This window comes from Cygnus atratus, chromosome 11 (genome assembly GCF_013377495.2).
Source record: "Cygnus atratus isolate AKBS03 ecotype Queensland, Australia chromosome 11, CAtr_DNAZoo_HiC_assembly, whole genome shotgun sequence".
Classification (NCBI taxonomy): domain Eukaryota; kingdom Metazoa; phylum Chordata; class Aves; order Anseriformes; family Anatidae; genus Cygnus; species Cygnus atratus.
Genome location: NC_066372.1, coordinates 5,797,713 through 5,819,735, shown reverse-complemented (window position 1 = coordinate 5,819,735; position 22,023 = coordinate 5,797,713). Strand labels below are relative to the sequence as shown.

General features: G+C 41.6%; 1 protein-coding gene across 1 annotated transcript in view; it reads right to left on the bottom strand.

Annotated features, from left to right (window-relative positions):
- KLF13 (KLF transcription factor 13) overlaps nucleotides 1-18,111 on the bottom strand; it is a 34,945-nt gene extending 16,834 nt beyond the window's left edge. Inside the window, exon 1 of the mRNA XM_035553883.2 lies at nucleotides 17,139-18,111. Coding sequence (XP_035409776.1) covers nucleotides 17,139-17,679 — 541 coding nt within the window. The 5' untranslated portion in view covers nucleotides 17,680-18,111. The remainder of the gene's footprint in view (nucleotides 1-17,138) is intronic.
- Nucleotides 18,112-22,023: the final 3,912 nt, after the last annotated feature.

Here is a 22,023-nt window from a genome sequence, read left to right as displayed (position 1 = left end):
TAAGTAGAGGTTTTAAACACATCTGAATGACAAAACTAAAAGATGGGGATTTTTTTTTTCCTTTTCTAATGGTCAATTATACTTTTTAATAAATATATTTCAAAAGAATACTGGGGCTGCAAAACCAAAAACTGTAAGTGCTAATCAGCAAATCTGACCTACCACATCACCCCGACAAAGGAATTTCAGCCTAGAATCCCTGCCTCGAGCCAACAACTTGTTGAGCAAGGGGCTCTCTTCATTCCTTAGGTAAAAAACCTTGTGACTTCAGCATAGGTCAGAGAAATCTGGCCTCTTACAGTGTAACAGGGATAAACATCAATAAAGGTATGTGGGATTTTTTTTGTCTCTTTTTCAGACATGATGAGCCAATTCAAGCCTCTTAAAGTGACAAGGCACTGAAGGAGGGCTCTCCAAGTATATGTAATACTCAACACTGTTTTTATCAAATGAATCCAGGTAAAATCTGAAAAGTAAAGTATTAATATGGACCCTGGTGAAAATATATGCTGGACTGAGATCTTGTTTATTCATTTACAGTCCATGTTTCTTTTGTCTCAGCATGCCAGCATGCTGTGTTGTTGTATGCTACAAGCTGATGATTTCAGCTGCTATGATTCGTTAGAGCAAATAAGGTGATTAATGGAATTGTTATGCAGACAGCAACTGAAGCCAAAAAGGAAACTCCCCAGCCTTGATTCTCCCTTCTCCAGGAAGGGAAAAAAAAATCAGACCCACAGCTGACACAACTGAACCAAATGTGTCTACAGGGAATGTATATAATTAAGGTACCAACAGAAACACAAGGTTTCCATTACAAATGGCTGTCTGGATCTTTCCTCTTCTACCTCAGAATTGCTCAGTCATTACCAGTCCACTCTGCAAACTCCAAACAGCTCCAGACATCTGACTGTTAGCAGTTCCATGGGAACTCTTACGATTATTATGGTCCTTGGCACCCTCTCTCTCTCCAGCCCACTCTTAGAGTGGGGGAAGGAGAAAAAAAAAAGATCCTGTGCTCACTACAGAAGGGCACTTCCCTACTTTCTTCCAATCTGTGCTACCTCCTTTTGGAAGGCAGGATTATGTACCAACAGAGCAGACAGGATAGCGGTCAAGCCCTTCATTCTCAACTGCATAGTCTGTCATGCAGAGAAATTACACATGTAGCAGAATTAGCCAGTTAGTAGTCACGGGTAAAATGGCAAACACCAAAAAAGCAGTGTAGTCACTTCTAAATGTATCAGCTGCTTCTTTGGAGATTCTCTTGCCAGAGTATCTCAGAAGATAATTGTGCTCTTCTTCTGATCAATGGATGGCCTGGCTTTCCCCAGCCATCAGTGTGGGATGTAGGTTATTCCTTGCTCTTCTAAAAATCAAAAGTTCTTCTGATAGCTTAATTAGATGGTCTTAAATTTTAATGTATCTGAGTTCTGATCACTGTGGAAGGTAGGAACTGAAAAGTCTGACCAAACCTCAAGCCTCAAACATGAAAAATCTTGTATTGCAAGAACATTTGAAATCAAACTTAAATGTCACAAACCATCCCTATCTATACCATGAACAAAAAGCTACCTCTGTAGTGGTTTAAATAATGCTTTAAATGAAAGTTTACTTCACAAATATTTTTGTGGTGCATTTCAAAATGTCCACGGTAATGTTTCTGATCCCTAATACAGGAACTTAAATGTTTTAACTGGTATGAACTGTGGGTGAATTCATGCTGAAATTCTGAAACTTTGGCTCCCTGAGCTGTTACCCAGCACTTGCCTTAATAACTGTAAAGAATCATATGACCCCATGAATCAGTCTTTTCTCTGTTGACACATAAATGATTTTTTATTATTCTATTCTACTAAAAACAGGAAAGTGCTTGTAAAAGCAAAGCTTAACAAATTAATGCAAGGTTGTCCTGCTATGCAAAATAACAGACTAAAGGATTATTCTTCTAAACTGAGACCTGTGCTTTATTTATCTGAATTCTGGAAGATGTTGAATGTGATCTGCCTCCAACTGAAGTCTTTGGCATGAATAGACACCGAGGGTGAGTTATGACATATTACATGCACAGCACTTCCCAGGACTTGGGGACAGAATGAAATCTTATTTTGCTAGAAGCCAAGCAAACAAAAGTTAGTGAGGCTGTCTTTGGTTCTAACTGTGAAATGTCTCTTCGTGAACTTTTAAATTGTTTAATCAACAGCCTCACAGTAACACAGCATACATGAAATGTGACACTTCAGAGTTTATAAACACAGCTTTATAGCTGAGTGAAATGATCTGATACTCAAAGTTTATTCCAACTGTATGGAGGAGAAAGGGAGTGGGAATTTTATTTTTATTCTGACTCTGGATAGATTGTTGTGCCAGTGTGCAAGGCAATGCTGAACGCAAGGCAGTTTATGAGCAGCATCAGCCAATGACCATACAGAGCATCCAGCTTCAGGAAACAGGCAGCTCTGGGAACTAGTTTTATGGGCTGATAATCAAACAGTAGGTCTGTTGCCTGGCATCAGGTAGCTGTCATTCAAAGTATGCACAAGTCTGTTGCATGTACCTCAGAAGATGATCTTCCCAGACTGTAAAGCTGCACTTCCCATTTAAGCCCAGATTCTGGTTTTTAATAAATGAATCAGATTCTACGAAAACAGTAGTTGTACTCATGTTCTGATGTGCTCACATTTACAGCAGGTCAACCTTTTAGAAATGACAAGCAGTTCGACATCAACTCTTGCAAGTCTCATTTATATATGCTATTTCCTGTTTATTTTCCATCTTCCCATCTGATAGTCTCCTTTAACTACAGCTGTACTAAAAGAAAAAAAAGAGCAAGTTACTTGCTCCTTTCTACTTTCATCTTGCTTTTTACTCTTCTCTATGTGTTATTTCTTTAAAACTACAAGTATGTGTGTAAACACCTAGGCCTCATTTTCATACATAGGCAGAAAATAATTAAGAGAAGATTTTCAACAATCATCTATTATTTTGTTGTCTTTTAACTTTGGCTGTATTTATTCATTTATTATCAGTGGAACAAACTTGTAGGTATATATACTCAGGCTTCTGAAAATCAGGCTCCTATGCAATGCCTCAAGCTGCTTCCAAAAGCGTATGTTACCACCTTGGTCATATTTATGCAAAATAGAAATGAATGGTTATTAATGAGATGTTCCAATGAGATTTCCTTAGGATTCCTCCTTAGATGGGCCTGCAAAGCAGCTTCACCCAACGTCTATGAGATGTCAGGTATCAACAGTTAACATGGTGGGGGCACATCATACGACAGAGGAGAGGCTGTGGTAGACAAGCATCACCACTAGAGTGCTGTTCCTGAGCATTAACACCCACGGTATAACACGCCTAGGTGCAGCTCAGGTCCTGAATCTCTCCATGTTATATTTATTTATATTTATGATCATTTTGCTGGACAGCTGGCTGTAAGGTGATATGCTGGCCTCACCAGCTGAGTCTGATGTGGGATTAGGGTGTAGGAGAGAGGCCATGGTGTGTGCTGGAAATGAATGAATGATGTGTTTGTGGAGGACTGCAAGTTAGGAGCCAATGATCTGAATATGACGTGACATAACTGAAATGCTAAGATTTTACACAGAACACACACATTTCAAAGACAGCTTTGTCAAGGGCATCTTGGTATACATAACTTTGAAAACTTCTCTCTTTACTTTTGAAGAAACCATCTAATCATATACTTTCATACAGGAATCAACTAGATTCCTTTTTTCAAAGTAGTATGGAAAGAAACATCTTTACTATTTTGAAATTTATCCAATGATATACAAACATAATTTCTTTACCAAATATAACTACTTTTCCTTGCATGCTTTGTTCATGTCTTCGTTGCTTGCCTGTACAGAACAGCCTAGCATTAAAACCAGTGATCTCTCAATAAAGAATGGGGCTTATATATAGGAAGCATGCTAGAAGGGCTTGTCCAGCAGCCAATGCTTTCTCTATAAGGTCTATAAAAGCCTCTTGGATGTTTTTATCTCACCATTTTACTGTGAGAGTGACCACTTAGCAGAGGTTCTGAGCTCTGCAGGTCACACATATCACAGAGATGCAGATGCTCTATAGGCATACACATTGTAGTAGAAGTTCCCTATTACAGCCTAAAACATAAATGACAAGTGCCTCTGGTACATTTATTCATGCTCTGCTACGCTCCTTCATTTAAGATGCTAGCAGGCCTACTTCTCTAACAGTCCTGCTAATTTGGGTGAGGAGAAGGAAGCCTTCTGGCTTCTTGCGATGGTACACCTTTCTGTGTGCAACAAATTAGTTGAATACACTTTGCTTGCCCAAAGCAGGGGGGCTAATGAAATACTCTACAAAATAAACAGGTTTACTATTGCCAGAGATTTTCAGGAGAAGCTTTCTGGATGGAAAAGTTTTGTGAAATATAATAGTAAATACAGATTATTTTAAGCTATTATTGTGACATTCTACCAGGCTATCCCTGACATACAAGCCCATAGACTAGCTCCAAAACCCTATTTTGAGGACGTAATTTTTACTTTGAAAAGGTTATAGAAGTCCCCATTTGCTCTTATTTCTGTTTGGACTCTTGTTCAATCTAGTTTTAAGACTGGGAACTACACAATGATTTGAACCTGACTCCCTGCCCATTTTCCTACCTCCTGCTGAGCACAACTCAGGCAGCTGAGGGATCTTGGGCTAGGATTCAGGAATTGCCATGTGCAGAGCTGCAAGGTTCATAAACTTGAGTAATCAAGAGGTTCTATTACAACAGGCTGACTGTAAATAAAACCAAAGAAAACAGGAATTGCAACTGCACAAGCTATGCTGTACCCTGAGTTGACTTTGGGAAATTCAGACGATCTGACTATTGCTGTTGCAGCTTGACAGTGCCAAACAGGATGGTTTATTATTCCTACAAATGATGTGTTGTACACAATACTTTGATCTTGAATTTCAGTTAATTTTTTGAAACTTGGTTATACTTTCTTTTGAAAAGAAAACTTCTTATAACTCAAATTTAAGATTGTTACTCTTTGTGAATAATAGACACATAAGAAAATCTTACTGTGAAAAATAAGAAAAATTCTTACTGTTTTTGTCCTTGAAATGGCAATGACTGCACTCAGATGGAAAGCATGCTAGCATAATCACTTCTTCATAAAGGGAATATCACAAAACTTGCAGAACACCCAGGAGAATGCTACAGCCTCTCTACAACTACTTAGCTGAGAAAACAGTTAAATGATAACTTCCAAATGAGCGTACAGCTCACTTCCTCCAAAGCATGCAACAAAGAAAAACTATGTGCATCCTCATCTTTCTGCAAGAAATTCATCTCAGCATCTTTGAAAGCATATCTTTGAAAGCAATTCTTATACTAACACTGGAAAAATGTAGCTTATACCAAACATTTGAGTCCCTTACTGACATACAGGATCTGCTACAAGCAACACTGATCACATCCACTTTACAATATATATGTCTAATATAGAAGTGTATAGCATAGTCTAGACGTGTCCATGAGGACACCATACACGAGACCAGAGCTTTCTCACAGAGAAAAACTTTACGCAAGCATAAACACTTGAGTTCCACTCAGGTGTCATATGCTAGTAACACTTCTCCAAAATAATCAGGCTGCAATTCACCAACAAATGCTAACCTTAGCAGCACAAGGCAGGGTACTGATTATGTATCCTCAGAAAGTGTAGCTGCTTTACTATGTGTTCATTACAGAAACAAAACATTATCTAGGTGGCATTCTCTTGGACCTTTTTTGTTACCTACTAGATTTTTAATGGCAAATAATAACTTTAAAAGTTCAATGATTTGTACATTCAAAGTGAAGGAGTCTACTACATACAAAAATTGAATTATGTTCCTATAAATAGTCTGTAAGAACATCAGTCAAGATAAGGATGAACAAAGAGAAGGAAAAGGACTCTTTCACTGCAAAGTTTCATGTCAGACTTGAGAGAGGGGAGACTACCCAAATCCTTATTATGTTATCCTATCAAGCATAGTGAAAGACCTGAGCTATGATCTTTATTTTCTATTTTATAGAGCCCTAAATCTTCGAAGAATTAACAGCAGCCATAAACAAGTTCACTTTAAATGATGGGGCAGAGAAAAGGAAGTACCAAGTCCAAGATGTAGGTTTAAAATAGCTTATCATTATACAATACTTTTGCTTGATAAGGTCAGTGATAATTGTTTTCTGCAGAGGAAGCACTGCTCAAAACATTCATGTACAGAAATGCACAAAAAACAGGTGAGTTCTACATGCGTTTCACCAATAAACAATGTTAGCAATAAAGTCTAAAAATGTATAGCTGTTCACCCTCTCGTATCTTGTAGTATGAGTCAGGCGAGAGTTTACACTTGCAGTGAAACAGCATGTTTGCTTAGTCCAAACTGCTTATCAGAAATGTTGGTCAATTCCATAAACTGAAGCTACTTTGATAAACAGAATAACAAAATGTTCTTTACTCTATTGAAAAAAAAAAAAAAAGAAACAAAAAACAAAACCAGTAACAACAACAAAGCCACCCTTTGGGGACCTCCTGAAACTTTGCTTCTTTCCTTAGAAGCTGCTGCTGAACATCTGTGCTCTGAAAAGCAGTGTTCAGTATTTCTCAATCCAGTTTTGTCCCTGCATTATGTAATGAGACCTTCATAAATTATTGCCTTAATAAGGTGTCTGATAATCATGTTCCTAAACACATGTCATCTGTATGTTTCCCAATTGTATAGGTCTGGGACAGGGTTCATGGTAAATCAGTTGTGCCAACCATTGTACAATCTTTGTTTATTTCAGTGAGCACAGCGAGGATAACACTGATGGGATGCTCGGCCATCCCATCCTCTGGAAGTCGTCAGTGAGACCTGTTAAATAGAACAGCTCCCCAGAAGTTAAGACTGCTGCTGCCTCTAAACTCCAAGCTCCAAAAGATGCAGGCTTAAATCATGGCTGATTTGGTCAATGAGATGGTGCCATTAACAGTATTGTCCCACAGCCTGAAAGGAGATCCCAGCACAACAAAATTGACTGAAGCTGGAAGGAAAATGTAGAAAAATTGCAAACGATTCCTTCAGCATATATGAAGTAATTATTGATCTTGTATGATATCTGAACATGCAGATAAGATGCTAAGAAAATTGTGGAATGTAACCACAGTGGAATGAATCTTGAGTGGCATTATGTTCCCACAATATTCAGCTATGCTCCTGGTAGTACGCCTGTGCTTCTGCACGTCTTTTGTAAGTCACGTTAAGCGAGAAGAATTCAGTTATTTCCAAGAATGATGAAAGCTGGGGGATATCACAGAATCATAAAATGGCTTGGGTTGGAAGGGACCTTAAATATCATCTACTTCCAACCCACACCCCGCCATGGCCAGGGCTGCTACCCACTAGATAAGGTTGCCCAGGGCCTCGTCCAATCTGGTCTTGAACACCTCCAGGGATGGGAAATGGAAGGCTGTACATCTCTGCACAAATGGAAATAAATCTAACCGGGTGAATCCTGGCAGATAAGTAATTCTTTGGGGATATCTAAGATACTTGGTTTTGTTTTGGCCATGTACTATTTTAAAAAGCATACTCTGCAAACACCCACTTCTTTTTATACACTAAGACTAGCTATCTGCCAGCAGCCCATCGGAACTGCTCATATGGACATACATGTGCTGGACAGACATTTCCATTGACTTAGAGGGGCTTTCAGTCCTCTGCTAGTTTCACACGTGTGCATTAGAAAGCTGTATACAATTCACATTAGTCTTCCAAAATATATCACCAAAACAAACAAGAACTTTTTCTTTTAATGCTGGCATTAAAAGAAATTGCAAGTTTAAATTCATTAAGCCCCCACAATACACAAGAGGAATTAGACAGTGGTTCAGTAATATTTTAGCAGCATCCCTGTTTGTATTTGTTATAGCAGTAATATTTTAGCAGCATCCCTGTTTGTATTTGTTATAGGAGAATCCTACACTATGAGGTCAGGAATTCAGGAAAGCCCCATATACACCACAAGGTTTGCAAGAATCTATAAAGCCCCAGTTTAGCGTGTAAATTTGTACCAATGTAATTTCATTTATTTAACCCAAGTTTCTCAACAAATATTTCTCTGATTGATTAACAAATAGTTCACCATTTCAGCAAATTTTTTCAGGAAACATCTTAAGACAGACTAGGCTGCCATGTTCTAACCCTTCTCAGCTAGCTCCATTGTAAATTCCCCTTGTGGAACTACTTCCAGCTGGTTAGCTGAAGAAGCTCGATGCCTCCTTTTTGGCTGCTGTACCTCAGGTGATCTTACTCAAGTGGAATCAAGTGGTTAGCATTTCTGTTTCTGTCCTTGAGCAGTTTTAAAACTACTGTCAAAGACAGTAAAGGTTACGTACCTACGTGCCCATTCTGCTCATGTATTTGCTGCCCAGGGTTACTCTAGCTTGCTGCAGGACCAAAGCAGACAGAAAGCTGCAAAGTGCACAGCAGTAACAAAGCTCTTCAGGTGCCTCTATTCCAAAAGTCAAGTAACTGAATAGTATAGAGCAGTCTGGTGGGCACATTGTGTGCAATAAGTGTAAGATAGCTTATTAAAGACAGCTGGACACAAATATTTTGCCTATAATTCTTGAGAACACTACAAAAATGCTGTAACTGATTACGGAAAATCCTTCCCTTGCATGAGAGGTTATTTAAGGATACGCTCACTTCAATACCATTTGATTTGTGCCAAGTTCCTGGTAAGTAAATGTTTTTTTATGTTAGGGCTGCAAAAAAGCTTCTGAGGTAGTTTTTCCACTAGTAGCTACAAAGATGGTACTTTAAAAAACTTTTCTTCTATATTAAGTGGAGGCCGCGTAAGATCTTGCTGAATCTGCATGACATGAAAAATAAAGGATATGTGTGTCTGACTTCAGTGCTTACACATAAAAAGGCATATTGTACAGCTATTGTTAAACTATGCACAGCAAGATAATGATCTCACTGCCCATGTGAATCTACCTAATAAAAGCCTAGTGGGTAACAAAGGAAAAAAAAATATATGTACCTCTAGAAATACTGCAGAAAGACCCTTCAAAGGCTACTTTGCAGTTAAAGACTGTTCTGCAAGAGTAGAATATTTTTGTCTCTCTCACTACTGACTTCCAAACAGCTGATCCAAGTTTGGAAGGACAGGGAAAAAATTGGAACATGCTTAAGTTATAAAACAGAACAAGAAAGCACAAATCCAACATAAACAAGTTCCAGGTTTCTGCTCTTGGACGTGCCATAACCATGTTCAACTAGACAATAACACAGTGCAATGCTTGTGTTTTAAATAGTTAAAGGCACCTTCTTTTCAAATGAAATCTGACTGAGTTTATTTCATAATGAACTCCAGTTTAGTGAAAGATCTGTTTATGCACAACTCATGTCACACAGACATACTTTCCAGCATCCTGCAGAGAAACGTTGTATGTGCTATTGCACAAAAATCATATACAGGTCATTCAGAACACGTTTTCTATAAGGCTGAGATTAATTTCTAATACAAACACACCTATCCCATGCAACTGTCCGTCATTAAGAGACCATTTGCTGGTATACTCTGGACTATCTGTAAGACAGAACTTGCTACTGAGAAGTGCCAGCTACAGGTTTCTAGGATGAGGAGAGCAGCAGGATGGTGATCCACCCTTACCACTTTCAATATTAATAGGTGTTATTGTGTTAGACCAGACCATCACCTCTGTGCTAAAAGGAAGATGGTTTGTGGAAAGAGAGTTCTGTGAAATTTCTGCATGTTTTTCCATTAGATATCCGAGGTTTGTGCCCTGTAGAAAATGTGTCCCTGATCACTGTATTCTGTGAATGAGGTTGACTGGAACAGCCAAACCATAGCTGGGATTTATTTATTTTTATGTTGTTAATTACCCTCTGCTCTCCTAACATATGATCACAGGTTACGCACATTAGCAACTCACTGCCAGAGCAAAACCTGTCTCAGCAAAATGTAATTTCCAAAGAATTGCAGAAGTTAAAAATTGATTTTATTTCTGTGGATTTTCTTTCCCAGTTTGATCGTGTTTCAACACAACATAACCCAGCCATGTGTCCCTCCTCAGATTCAAAGCAATGCTCCTTTGTCTTTTACACAGATTGTCATCTTCCTCTTCTGCTCACTCAGCAAAAGCAAAGGAAGAATTTGGAAAAATTACAGAGAGAGAGAGAATATTTAGCTATGCTGATTATGCCCGTTCCAAAGATGGTGGTGAAGAGGGAAAAACAAGAGAGGATTTTCTTAGGAGATCTCTCTCCATCAGTTACAACAATGAAATGTAGAGTTTTGCTTTAAAGGCTTGTAGGCTCCAATACCTAAACTCTGTCAATTATTATCAACAGCTTTATTTCTGTAACAAGGTTGGCAGAGAAATCTTCCCTTCTGAGCCAGATTTCTGAAATACTTGCTCAATTTGTTTTTTGTTCTTCAGTGATGCAAAATTGTCACTGACTTCCACAATGATGAGTAAATTCTTAGTAAAACCTGATCTTGAGTAGATGTATGACTATAATGGTAGGACACAGTGTTTTTCAATTCCATGAATTTATATCTTTTTTCCCATTGCAAAATAGAGTAATACATAGTTTTTGATTTTTTTAGGTATGTGCTGTGTTATACACTGGGTTGTGGTAATCAGATGAGTAAAAAATCATTCTCAATGATTCTTCTAAACTATCCAAAACATACATATCTCATAGATAAGAGAACAGCTTTCGGGCCTGTCCTGTCATTAATCATTCAGACACTACTGAACGATTAATATTTCATTAAAGACTGGAGGGGGGTGGGGGGGAAGGATAGAAGTCTTTCACAGAAAACCCGCATAACAGTCAGGAGGTTTAGGGCTTTTTTGTAGCTAATATTACTTAAGTGTGTAGTAAATACAGCTGTCAGCTAATTGGATTCCCCACAGAATCAGTTTAACCCTAACTCTTTTGCAGCTGAGTTGATTGAACTCTATTATTCAATCCTGAACCAGTCAGGTAAACGGAGAGAGAGGCAGCAGAAGTAATAATTTTGCCTTCCTGAGTTCAGTTCATCTTGAAAAATGTAAGTTTTAAAACCTGCTTATTCCTTCCTGAACTTTATGCCCTGTACTTATTATTTCAGTAATTTCTAAGACTAAAATATTTAGAGCACATATACTGTTTGTTATCTTCAATGAACACAAACTGTCTGTATCCTGGCTTAGAATCAATACTCTTAACTAGTAACTTTATTCTTGGAAATTGAGTGTTAGGCTGAGGGCTTTGGCAGCACTGTTTAAAAAGTTGTTTTATGTTTTCAACTATGCTTTTTTGGTGTGTTTAAACATTCTTAGGAAAAGTTAGAATGCTTCTCAGTAGTTGCAGAGCTCTTTCAGAGAAAACAAAAACAGTGCTTTGCAGTTCCTTGTTGTTCTTAAAACCGTGGGCTTATTCAGACACTTAAGAACATCAGCTTTCAAAAAGGTGCAGAAACAGGCGCTGAACTACTTCTCACTGAGAGAGAGTGCTTATGGGTCAGGCTGCAAAGATGACTATTTCACAAGGCTAGCATTTGAAACTGTCCTGAACCTACTACTTCTTCTAGTCTGAAAGAAAAACCTATGAGAGGTGTTTTTGTCATGCTCAGTAAGGAGAAGAGGTGGAGGGCAGTAGAAGTGCGTTATAGGGCAGGATGGCCTTAGAGGTACCTTAGAGCTTTTTGATAAACTGGCTGTATGCTAATGACAGTGAGTTAGGCATCCAAAGCTACCTAGCCAGCTGTTTCTAACTTTTAATCCAAGTCAAACACAGGAGGCCCAGCCACTAGAACTGAAACTGCAGGGTGATGTGGGGAGGACCACGTTAACTTAGCCAGTCCTCCTGCTTGTGGGAAACCACCATTGGGGAAAGACCTTTCCAGTTTCTTCTGGTGTCATGTTCAGAGTGTGGGCAGTTTCATGCTTGGTCCTGGCATCCAGAGCAGCCCAGCTGCCAGCTTAGAGGATGGACTGAACCAGTGCTACCCACACGTTTCCTGCTGTTACACCCAAGCATAACCTGCAGCCCTGTTTTCCGCTGCTCTTGGGTGGCACAGGAGGCATTAGATCAAGCTTCTCTTCTTGCAGCCTTCTCTTGTAAAGGTCTGGTTCTTCACTAACACTGCCTGCCACCCATGTGCATACACCCCATCTGGAGTCACTGTGTGCCTACAGGCAAGCTAAAAGGAAACCTAGGCCGCATTTTGAGCTAACCAGCTAAGCTGCTGGTAATTGCCAGGTGCTAAAATGTAAGATAAATTTTATTTCACTGACATGTGAACTTGCTTCTCCTTATACCTGTCAATCAGTTTCTTTACATGCGCTTAGGTGGCACCTTGATTCGGACCAAATTCAAGAAGTTGTGCTTTGCTGCCGTGCTTTAAACTAATGTAGTCAGAACAAAGCAGATTTGCTAGAACTGAAAGTGAAAACTATCCTCCTTTTTAAAACCTTACCAATCTAAACACAGGTCAAATACTTTATTTTGTCTAGCCTAGTTGTTATGCTGTTGTTACACTTGTGAGAACGAGGTCTGACTGCTTTGTATTTCAGAAGATTGCTTTCAAATACCAAATACATTATGAGTTTCCCCATTTTCATATACCCCTGTTACTAATTCATTAGGAAAATTCTGCTTAGGGAAATGACATAGTAACTGAGAAAAAAGGGTGCTTAAGTTAAAATTTTTTTCATATGGGTTCCTCAGTGTTACCCTTAAAATTGTGATTATAGAGATTTAAGATAATCAAGCGAGTGAATGGAAGTCAATTTCTTCTACTTATTCAAATTCAGTTAATACTTAATGAATCAAAGTTAGACTAAAAATAGTAGATACCTAATAACACATCCTTTTTCAATCTAGTTACCTGAATTGGTGCCTCTAGCAGATCAGGCTGCACTTAGCGCTGGAGTACTGCAAGGTTAAGCAGGCTTAATTAAAATGTCAGTCTGCCAGCTAGAGACCAACAAAGGCCTTGATCACTTTCTCCTCAACAAGTCCTAACCTGACATCTGTGAGCAAGAGTAATGCGTCCAGGGTGGCCGCCTCCTCTTCCTATGCCTGGTCAGCCAGCTATGACAGTTAAGCAACAGCACAAAGGAGCCACTGTGAAGTCACCTGGCCCACAGGTTTGTTTCACTGCCAGACTCTCCCAGTAATACTTCAGACTGCGACTGGTGGCCACATCTTTAGCATATGCTAATTAGCACAAACACATTTAGTTCTAATAATTGGAAACTTGCTCTTGCGTTATGGTGTAGTGGACAGTGAGCAGAATTAGTAAGTTCAGAAAGAAATCTCACTAGAATTAAAAGCTTTATTTTGTGCTTTCTCTGCGTGTAATGCAGATTGCTAAAAGCTCTTAGAGGTCACAGTGACTTTGGGGAGGGTTGCAATATACAGGATTCTTCAGATCCCTGCCAAAAACGTAGTCTTTTTTCCTACGTGTTTGTATGTAGTATAATTCAGTAAGTTGGTGCCCTCCGTAGCCTCCCAGAACACAGCAGGCCCTGACAATGCTCGGTGAGGTCCTGGCCTGAGATGGCTATTAGGCTCTGCACCATCTGTTTCTTCCCACTGGTATATCAGAGACAAACTGGTTTCCAGTGACTCCAGAGAATTTCCAAACCTTTTTAGTGAGCCCACATTGAAAATCAGCTTAAGAGGAAGGAGAACTTTGTCATGTAAATGGTTTGTCTGATTTTCTGAAAGTTCTTTCTATTTATGAGTTTTCTCAGGAGGGGATTTTTTTTAAACTGGTAAGCCAGTGGAATTTTTGCCTCAATGGGATCACTATACCTTGGGACAGAGTGCTGGATCACAACACAGCCTCTGAGGTCCACGGGAACCTCAGTGGAAAAGAATCTGGACTTGACATTACCCGTTGACACTAAATATAACCTTCTGGTAAACATTAAAACTTCAAGGGCTTTGTGGCTGATGATCATGTTAAACTCCAGGACATCCAGTGAGAGGGTGGGGTGGAAAATATAAACATGAAAAGAAACCTAGGGGGAGGGGAAGGGTTTGTAGGCTGGGGGGAGAACTGCAGAGACTTTGGTGACTAGTATTTTCTGCCTTGTTCGAGGTTGTCTTAATAAAGGAGAAGCATTCCAAAGGTTGAGCTAGCTTAACTTGTTAGTATACAAGACACTACAGTTTGTTCTAGCACATACAGATCTAATAGGGAACTTCAATCTAAAACACTGTACTCTGAGCGATGGCCTAAGGACAAAAGGCAGATAATGCCTTCTTGGCTGTTCCACCTCGTTTCTTCAGCTTGAAATAGGATAATAAGCATCCTGTAGACTACTGTGTGTGTTTGGCACATTTGAGCATTAAAATCGGGCTAAAACCATCAAAGATTTTACATGGACCACCAAACAGCCAGAAAACACTGCCAGCTTTCAGTCCCTACTAATGTGGACTGGATTTAACTGAGTAATACTTGAAAGGTTAGGTATCTCTCTGCCACACTATAACCTCAAAAATAAAGTCTGCCCTTGCTCTGAACATGAAGAGTAAAATCTTTAATTTGTGAGCGCAGTAGCAGACAAAGACAAGCAAGCTTCTAAAGCAAGTCATAAACTGCACCATCCAAATACCTCCAGCACTATCATCAGTATCTTCTAGCCTGCAGTAGTGTTCTTAGCCTTCAGTTTGCCCCTAACTACCACCTGGGGTAGTCATACAGCACATGGAAAAAGTTTTAATCCATGGTAGAAGTTTTTGATTGGTTCTTAGTAACTGGGTTTGGGAGTCACTCTGGCAGCTTACCTTAAAGGTTTAAAGTACCATTCGTGTGCTCCTGGAGTACTTTCGCTGGTGAGGTGGACAGCCATTATCCTACCCATCTGGCAGGCTGATGCGTACGTGTTACCCAAGTAAGTTTATGGGCATTGGAAAGCAGGGGAGACCCAAGACCCTTGTTCTAATCCAGTAAAAGCCATTATGTGTTTTGTAGTTAAAACAAACAAAACTGTCTGGAAGTCACTGCATGTTCTGTGAGCTTTTCCAAGTGTCATATTAACTTTTTTCAAGCCAGTCACAACTTCTTTAAAAAACAATAACAACAAAAAAGCACAAACACCCTAGAAAGCATTCTGCAACATGAGTAAGAGGCATTTAAGCCTGTTTAGAACAGAATCCAAACAAAGACCTGTTGCCAGCGAGGAGGAAAACTTGGCAGCTTTGTTTAAAGCTTCCCACACAGACACTGGAGACACGAGAAAACAAAGAAGCTCTAGTCCCTGAGGGTCCTGCCACTCCCACGGCAAAACCAGTCCCTTCCCCACTTTTTCTCTAGCTCTCACACACATGGTTCTCTTTCTCTGTGCCATTCACTACAGCAAGAATGAATTAAGCCCTGCAGATTTGGAAAAAACACAGGAAGTGAAGAGTTAAAAAAAAAAAAACTAAAAAAAAAAACCTGAGAGAACCTGGAGGCAAGCCAGTGTCCTCGAATGACTCCACTCAGCGGCAGCCCAGAGCACGACTCCCCCTGCTTCTCTCCCTGCAGGGCGGACGTGGCCCAGCCCTCCTCTCTTTGTCAGGGAGAGGAGTTCCCTGTCTTGGTTTCCAGTTGGTTTGGGAGCCCAGAAACACGGCTAAGTTTATCTTTTGCTTCTAGGACAATGGCAAAGGCCAGAAATAAGTGCAAAAGAACTGAAAATCATTGGAGAAAATTCCCTGAGAGCTGAGTGTAAGCACCTTTTCTCATGAACTCCAAGCAGGCAAGAAACAGTCGCACAGCGCAAAGCAGGGCAAGCTGCCTAGGGTGCCAGGAACATGCTGTTCCTTTGGCTGCGCTGTATAGGGAATCGTCCATCTATATGCTTAAACTTGACGGGGCTTTCTTCTCTGCCACAGAAAGCAAACATCCTCAGTTTAGAACAGCTCTTCCTTCATCCTAGGAAGGCAGCAGGAAAAGCTAGGTATGCTTGAAGAGGTTTGTTTGGTGTGGGTGAGGCTGCCACTTCTGAGCTATGATGGTTCAGGAGTTATTTGTCAGGTGTGGTTCTGAGGATCTTTTCCTTAACGTTCTTTATAAGCAAACTGATCACGGATTTTAGTAAACTAATTTGTTGTCTGAAGTAACTCAGTTGAACAGCTCGCCTAAGTTTGTTCTCATCTGCATGGTGCTTTGTCATAGACACTATGACCAGTGTCTCCAGCAGAGACCAGTCTCCTTGGTTTTTGGAGCTCCCTGTGCAACTGTAGGTCATCCTGTTCCCCAATACAGGGCAGAGGCATCAAGTATGGCATGTCACGGGGCCTTTTTCAATATAGTATTCCTAACTATTTCAGTAACTTCCATGGTGCTTGCAAGACTTCAACTTTTTTTAGGTGTGTGTCTTGTAAGTTATGATAGCAACAAAGAAGCAGTCAGATGAGACCACCAACAAGTGAATGCTGATCAGGAAAAGTTAGTGTTTACATTCAAATGTGCTTTTTTTTTTTGTTGTCGTTGAAATCAGTTTTACCCAGCTGCTAAAAGCTTTTTCAGAAGCTGCCCATGTCCCTTTACATCTATGTTCAGTATCTCCTTGTGACTCATATTCAGCCTCTCAACTGCCTTCCTGCCTGCTCTAGCTTCACAAAAATGCCTTCTAAAGAAAGAAACAGAAACACGGTCATTCGGGTGCCTCTAGAACATTTAATTTTAAACTATTAAGAGTACTGATGTTTGTATGGGAAGTGATAAGCAGGTATAAAGGTACTGACAGGAGCACAGTGTTGGAAAAAGTAGATGGGGGAAGGTAAGAAGCCTTGTAAAGGGTAAGTCGAAGATACACGAAACAAGAATAACAACTAAAAATTACAGTGTGGTAGGATCCACACAGATGACCCACGCTCCATTCCCTGTGATATTAAGTAATAAAAGGCAACATTAGCTTTGAATCTATGCCTAGTAAGGGTTTATTCCCGGAAGGCTTTTTTTTGTTTTTCTCCGAGCTTGAGTTCTGAAAGATGAAACCATAATGGTGGCCAAATACAAGTTTGTTTTTGTTTTTTTTTTTCAACATTCATTTTAATTACCAAGCTGTAACAAATAAATCTTTGGCTGGATTGCAACTAACCTGTGTGGGTCCTTAGATGAGCTTTAAGATGGGAAGATTTGCCATAAACTTTTTCACACCCCACATAGTGGCATTTGTGCTTTTTCTGGGGTGATCCAGGGTCAGTCCAGCTTCTCCCGCGTTTGTTCTTTTGTCTGGGGCTTGGCTCAGTTACTGCAGCCAGGCTAGTAGGTGTGGCTGCTTTTCCTCCTCCACGCTTACCAGCCGAAGACACGCTTTCTTCCCCAAACTCCTTAGGAGCGATAGAAATGTGTATTTGTTCTGTGATATCAAAGGTCTCTGTTTTTTCCATTTTGAGAGCGGGTGAGTTTGGGACGTGCTGGTTCAGATCTGCTAAAATGCTAGCTACCACAAGTAATGACGATCCATTGTCTTTCCCAGTCTCTCTGACCTCCCACTTATCTTCTCCATTTGACGAAGGAGGTATTGCTGCATCAGGTTGGGGATCAGGCTCCCCTTTGGGACTATGGATAATAGCACGACTGGACATAGAAACAAGGCACTCTGCTGCAAAATGATCCACATACGCTGCTGTTGCCATTTTTCATAAGTTTTAAAAGAAATCCAAATCGGAAAAAAGCACTTCTTTTTTTTTTTTTAAGAGATTAGGCAAGCAGACCTTCCCCTCTCTTTATTTCTTAAGCTCTCTCAGTAGAAGTGAAGTCTGATCTAGCAGCCATCAAAACCGCACTCTGCGACGATCACGCCCAGCCCGTCCCTAAATCCAAAAAAGCGCCCAAGTCCAGTGGGAGAGGAAAAAGGCGAGCGGACGGCTCCCGGCAGCGGCAGCTTGTTGCTGGCAGCGTGAATTACCGGCGGCGTTTCGTCGCGGGCGCGAGAGGAGAGCGGCTGTGCCGGCCCGGGCCGCGCATGGCGCGCTGACAGCCGCTCGCCTCCCGCTGCCGCTCCTCGTCGGGGGCGTGCCCACGGCCCACATCTGGCCGTGACGCCACGACTAGGCCAACGCCCCCCCCCCCCCGCAAGTGAAAGGAAGCGTCCGATTGGCTGCCGGGCGCGCCGCGGGAGCGCGCCCCGGGGCCGCGCTGTGCGGCACCGCCGGGCGTAGAGCGGTGGGCGCGGAGCCCTCCGCCGGCAGCTCGGGGCGTGTTGCGCGAGAGCGTCGCCCGCAGGGACGGCTTAACCGGCACTGAGCTGTTAAAACGTAGAGATCTAAAAACGGTGCAGTGTTGGTGCTGATACAAGTGATGGGAAAAAGGAGGGAGAGTACACCAGTTGGTCTGCAGCTACACGGATGGAGTGCGTGTGAGGATTTTAATAAATTGTGACACGTTTAGCTGACTCCCAGAGAATAATAAGCTGTTGAAATCACCATCCTCTCTGTCAAAGCACTCCACTGCCTCTCAAGTATTTAAAAGTACAAATGGAAATCACTTTTTATTATTATTATTATTCTCATTTATCAAGAGATAACAGCTCAGCCAGTTTGTAGAGATTAATGCCTGAATGAATAAATGGGTTGTGCGTGACCAGCTTACCAAAACAGAAAGAAATGCATCTGATTTCAGGTCTGAACACTGTTATTCTGTGGTGCTTCTTACCTTTGGTTGGATCATGTTCTTTCTTTACACTAATTCTTGCGAAATTCCCGTCATTAGTGCAGATGGACCTTTCCTCGGAGGCAGAGCTGGTCAGAAACCAGGAGGGCTTCTTTGGAAGCCTTCCTGGATGGAAAGTTTTGGAGTTTGAGGGGGCGTGGAAGGAAGCGAACATCTGTTGCAGAAGCTCAAATAGTTTTGGTGTTGAGTAAAAAGTTGGTTTCATTCATGTGAAAATGCCTTATTCAGGAGCAACATATGCTAGTGCTACCACTGCACTTTATAGGTGCTGTGCTTTGGGTTCTCATGCACCGCTTCCCCTCTAGGTCAGACCTGTTGGCAACCTGTGTCTACTGCAGCCCTCTGTGTCTGTTCTGTTATCCTGTGGCACTCTGCGGGACTTCAGTCCCTGCAGTCAAGGGAGGAGTAAGGCACACCACCAGCACAGGAAGATGTGGTTTCACGCTGCAATGTGCTACATCATTTTGATACAGACATGTCGTACCATTTGTTCTGCTGAGCATGGCTACAGGAAACGTTCACGTTTCCAAATAAAAGTCGAGTTTCAGACTCCCCTATTTATTCCTAAAGGAAATAAACCCAGGGACAACCTTTTCAAGAGGAGACGGTAGCTGAAGGTGGCTGCAGCAGACCTACCTGGCAGCTCCTCACAAAGAACCCTGCAGCAGTGACCCCTCTGCTCTCCCACCTCGAGGAGAAACAGGGACCGTGGTGAGGGGGTGAGGAGAGGGCAGGGCTCGGGCCCAGGTTCTCAAGGAGAAGCGGGGCAGGAGAAGGGAGGCGCGGACGCCCCATGGCCCCACCGGAGTTCTGCTTCGCCCCGTCCCGCGCCGCCTCTCAGCCCCGCCGGGCCCCTCTCCTACCACCTCGGCGCCGCCTCCTCGCCCCGCGCTGCCCGCCCCTGTTCGGGGCAGCAGGTGCCGCAGAGCCGCCGCCTCTGGACGAGAAGTGCCGGTGCAGCCCGGCCCCGCCGCCGGGCACGCGCCGCCCGAGGCCCGCGGCCTCGTCCTGTCACCGTTTCCCGCCGCCCGCCCGCCCTGAGGAGAAATCCCTCGAGGTGAACCGGGAGGTGTGATTGGCTGCCATGCTTGGGCGGGCTCCAGAAGGAGGTAGAGCAGCCAATCAGAGAAGACCTTACATGCTGCGTGTGACTCCCCACAGTGGAGGAGGCCCTGGGCGCCATGTTGTGTTGGGGGCCTCTCGAGGGCCGGGGGCATCCCTTGGGGACCGTGCGGTGCTCCTATGGCTTGGTTCGGGGCGTGAGCAGGTGGGACACAGCCCACCACGTCCCAGGAGCCTTTGGCCAAGTTGGAGAAGATGCCATGTCACAGGACATCTGGGCCCGTGGGCAGCAGAAGGATGGTGAGGAGTTAGTGGCCAGCCATACCTGATGTTAAGGAGGGGTCTTAACCTTTATTTTTATTTTTATTTTTTATTTTTAACAGGTCTTTAGCTTAAAGCCTTGTCTTGGTAGCTGCTCCTGTTATATAGGAGTGCTTCTCGTGTGAAATTAATAGTCATAACCAAGTCCCCAGTGGGCTGCGTGAACTGTCTAGTACTTCTGCAATTCTGTGGTTGAGAACTTGTTTTGCTCTTTGTGTGGGGGCTGGCTCCATGCCAGCCTGGTAACGGCGGGCAGAGGAAGACGGGGTCTGTTTTCCTGAGAAGTTGCTTCTTTTTTTGGTTGGGTGAACCCTTTGGGCGTGCCTTCCTCATTTGGGAAAGAGCGGTGTTGTGGTTGCTTGTACCAGAAAGGCTTTTTAATGTGAAAGAAAACTTAGTCGTATTCAGAAGATGTGTGTAGCCAGGTTAGGGGGTGTTGTTACTGCCTTGTTAAAAAGCAGGACTAAGAATAAAAATGTGTTTCTGCCTTGATAATAGCTGACCAGATGACAAAAACAGTCCCCTCTGGAGCACTTAACCTGAAGAAGTTGCTATCTCATTGCACGTACAGGAGCAGGGTGTGGTGTGTTTGTCATCTGGATGTGAAAATTCCAGCTGCCCAATGGACTCGTCTATGGGTTTTAGTGCAGGATTGCAAATATGAAATGTTTCTGTGTGAAATAATAGCCTCCCTGCAAACGGCAGTGGTGATGCTCTTTTGTAACACATTTCAGTCATGAGGTCAGTGGTGCAAAAAGATCTTACAGAAATTTACCTAGTTATAAACTTTTTTTTGTAATGATAATGTATTTACCTGACTGTATGTCTGTTATTATTATTTGTTGTGCATTTAATTTCTCAGAACAAGTGGAAAAGTGAATTTCTCCAAGTATACGATAAATGGTAAATACACATCTGCTGAATATCCTGCAACTGTTGACTTATCGACCAAATGAGCTGAATTTTAGATCAGTGAAAAATTAATAAAGATATACTCTAATCCTTCTTCAGTTTTCTTTATTGGATTGTTGTTAATGTGTTCGCAGCTGCAGGCATTTGTCCAATAGACAGGTGGGAATTTTTCTGTCTGTTAGGGCACTATTTTTTCATCTACTCAAATAATTCAGCCTGGGCTCTGTCAGTCTTTTGCTTGTTTTGTTTTGTTTTAGTGTTTTCTTAATAAATAGTTTAGAGTCTTGTTTAGCTACAAATGCATAGCAGCAGAATAATTTTAAATCAAATCCACCCTGTTCTCCCAAAATAGCTCATTGTTTTAAATTACAGGAATGAGAAGCTCTGAAATACTTTGTGAAGTTAAACTAGTTTTATGAACTCTGTTAACCAGAACTTTAAACAAAATAGAACAAAGTCCTGATACAGATGCTTCAAATCAGCTCATATCTAGTTTTGCGTGGCCAAAAAAGGGAAAAAGAAATTGAGCAATAGCAAGATTTATTTATTTTTTATAATGGTATAAAACCATTTACAAGGATGCTGGAGTATCACATCTTTATAAAGTAAATGGTAGTGGAAGTCTGCAACACGCAAAATTAATACATGGACAGTCTGAAGCAGGAATTTTGTGAGTGGGAAAGATGATAATTTTTCACCAAGGAAAAATTTCCTGTTCCCGAGAACATGAGTCCTAAACATTCAGTTTTATATTACAGGCATTTTATCAGTACTCTTGCTGCATGAGTTTGCTCAAAAATTTCTTCTGTTTTCATATACTTCTGCTTTGGATCCTGTGAGTCCCTTGCAAAAAGTGTGAAGTGCTCAAGTTGTATGGACTTAAGTGAATTTATGTTACTTTACGTCATCCCAAGAAGCTGTTCAGGAGAATGGAAAAAGTGAAAGGCCATGTAGGCCCTCTCCCCATTCCATTCCTACACAGTAGCTGTAAGATGAAAACACCTTAGTGCGAG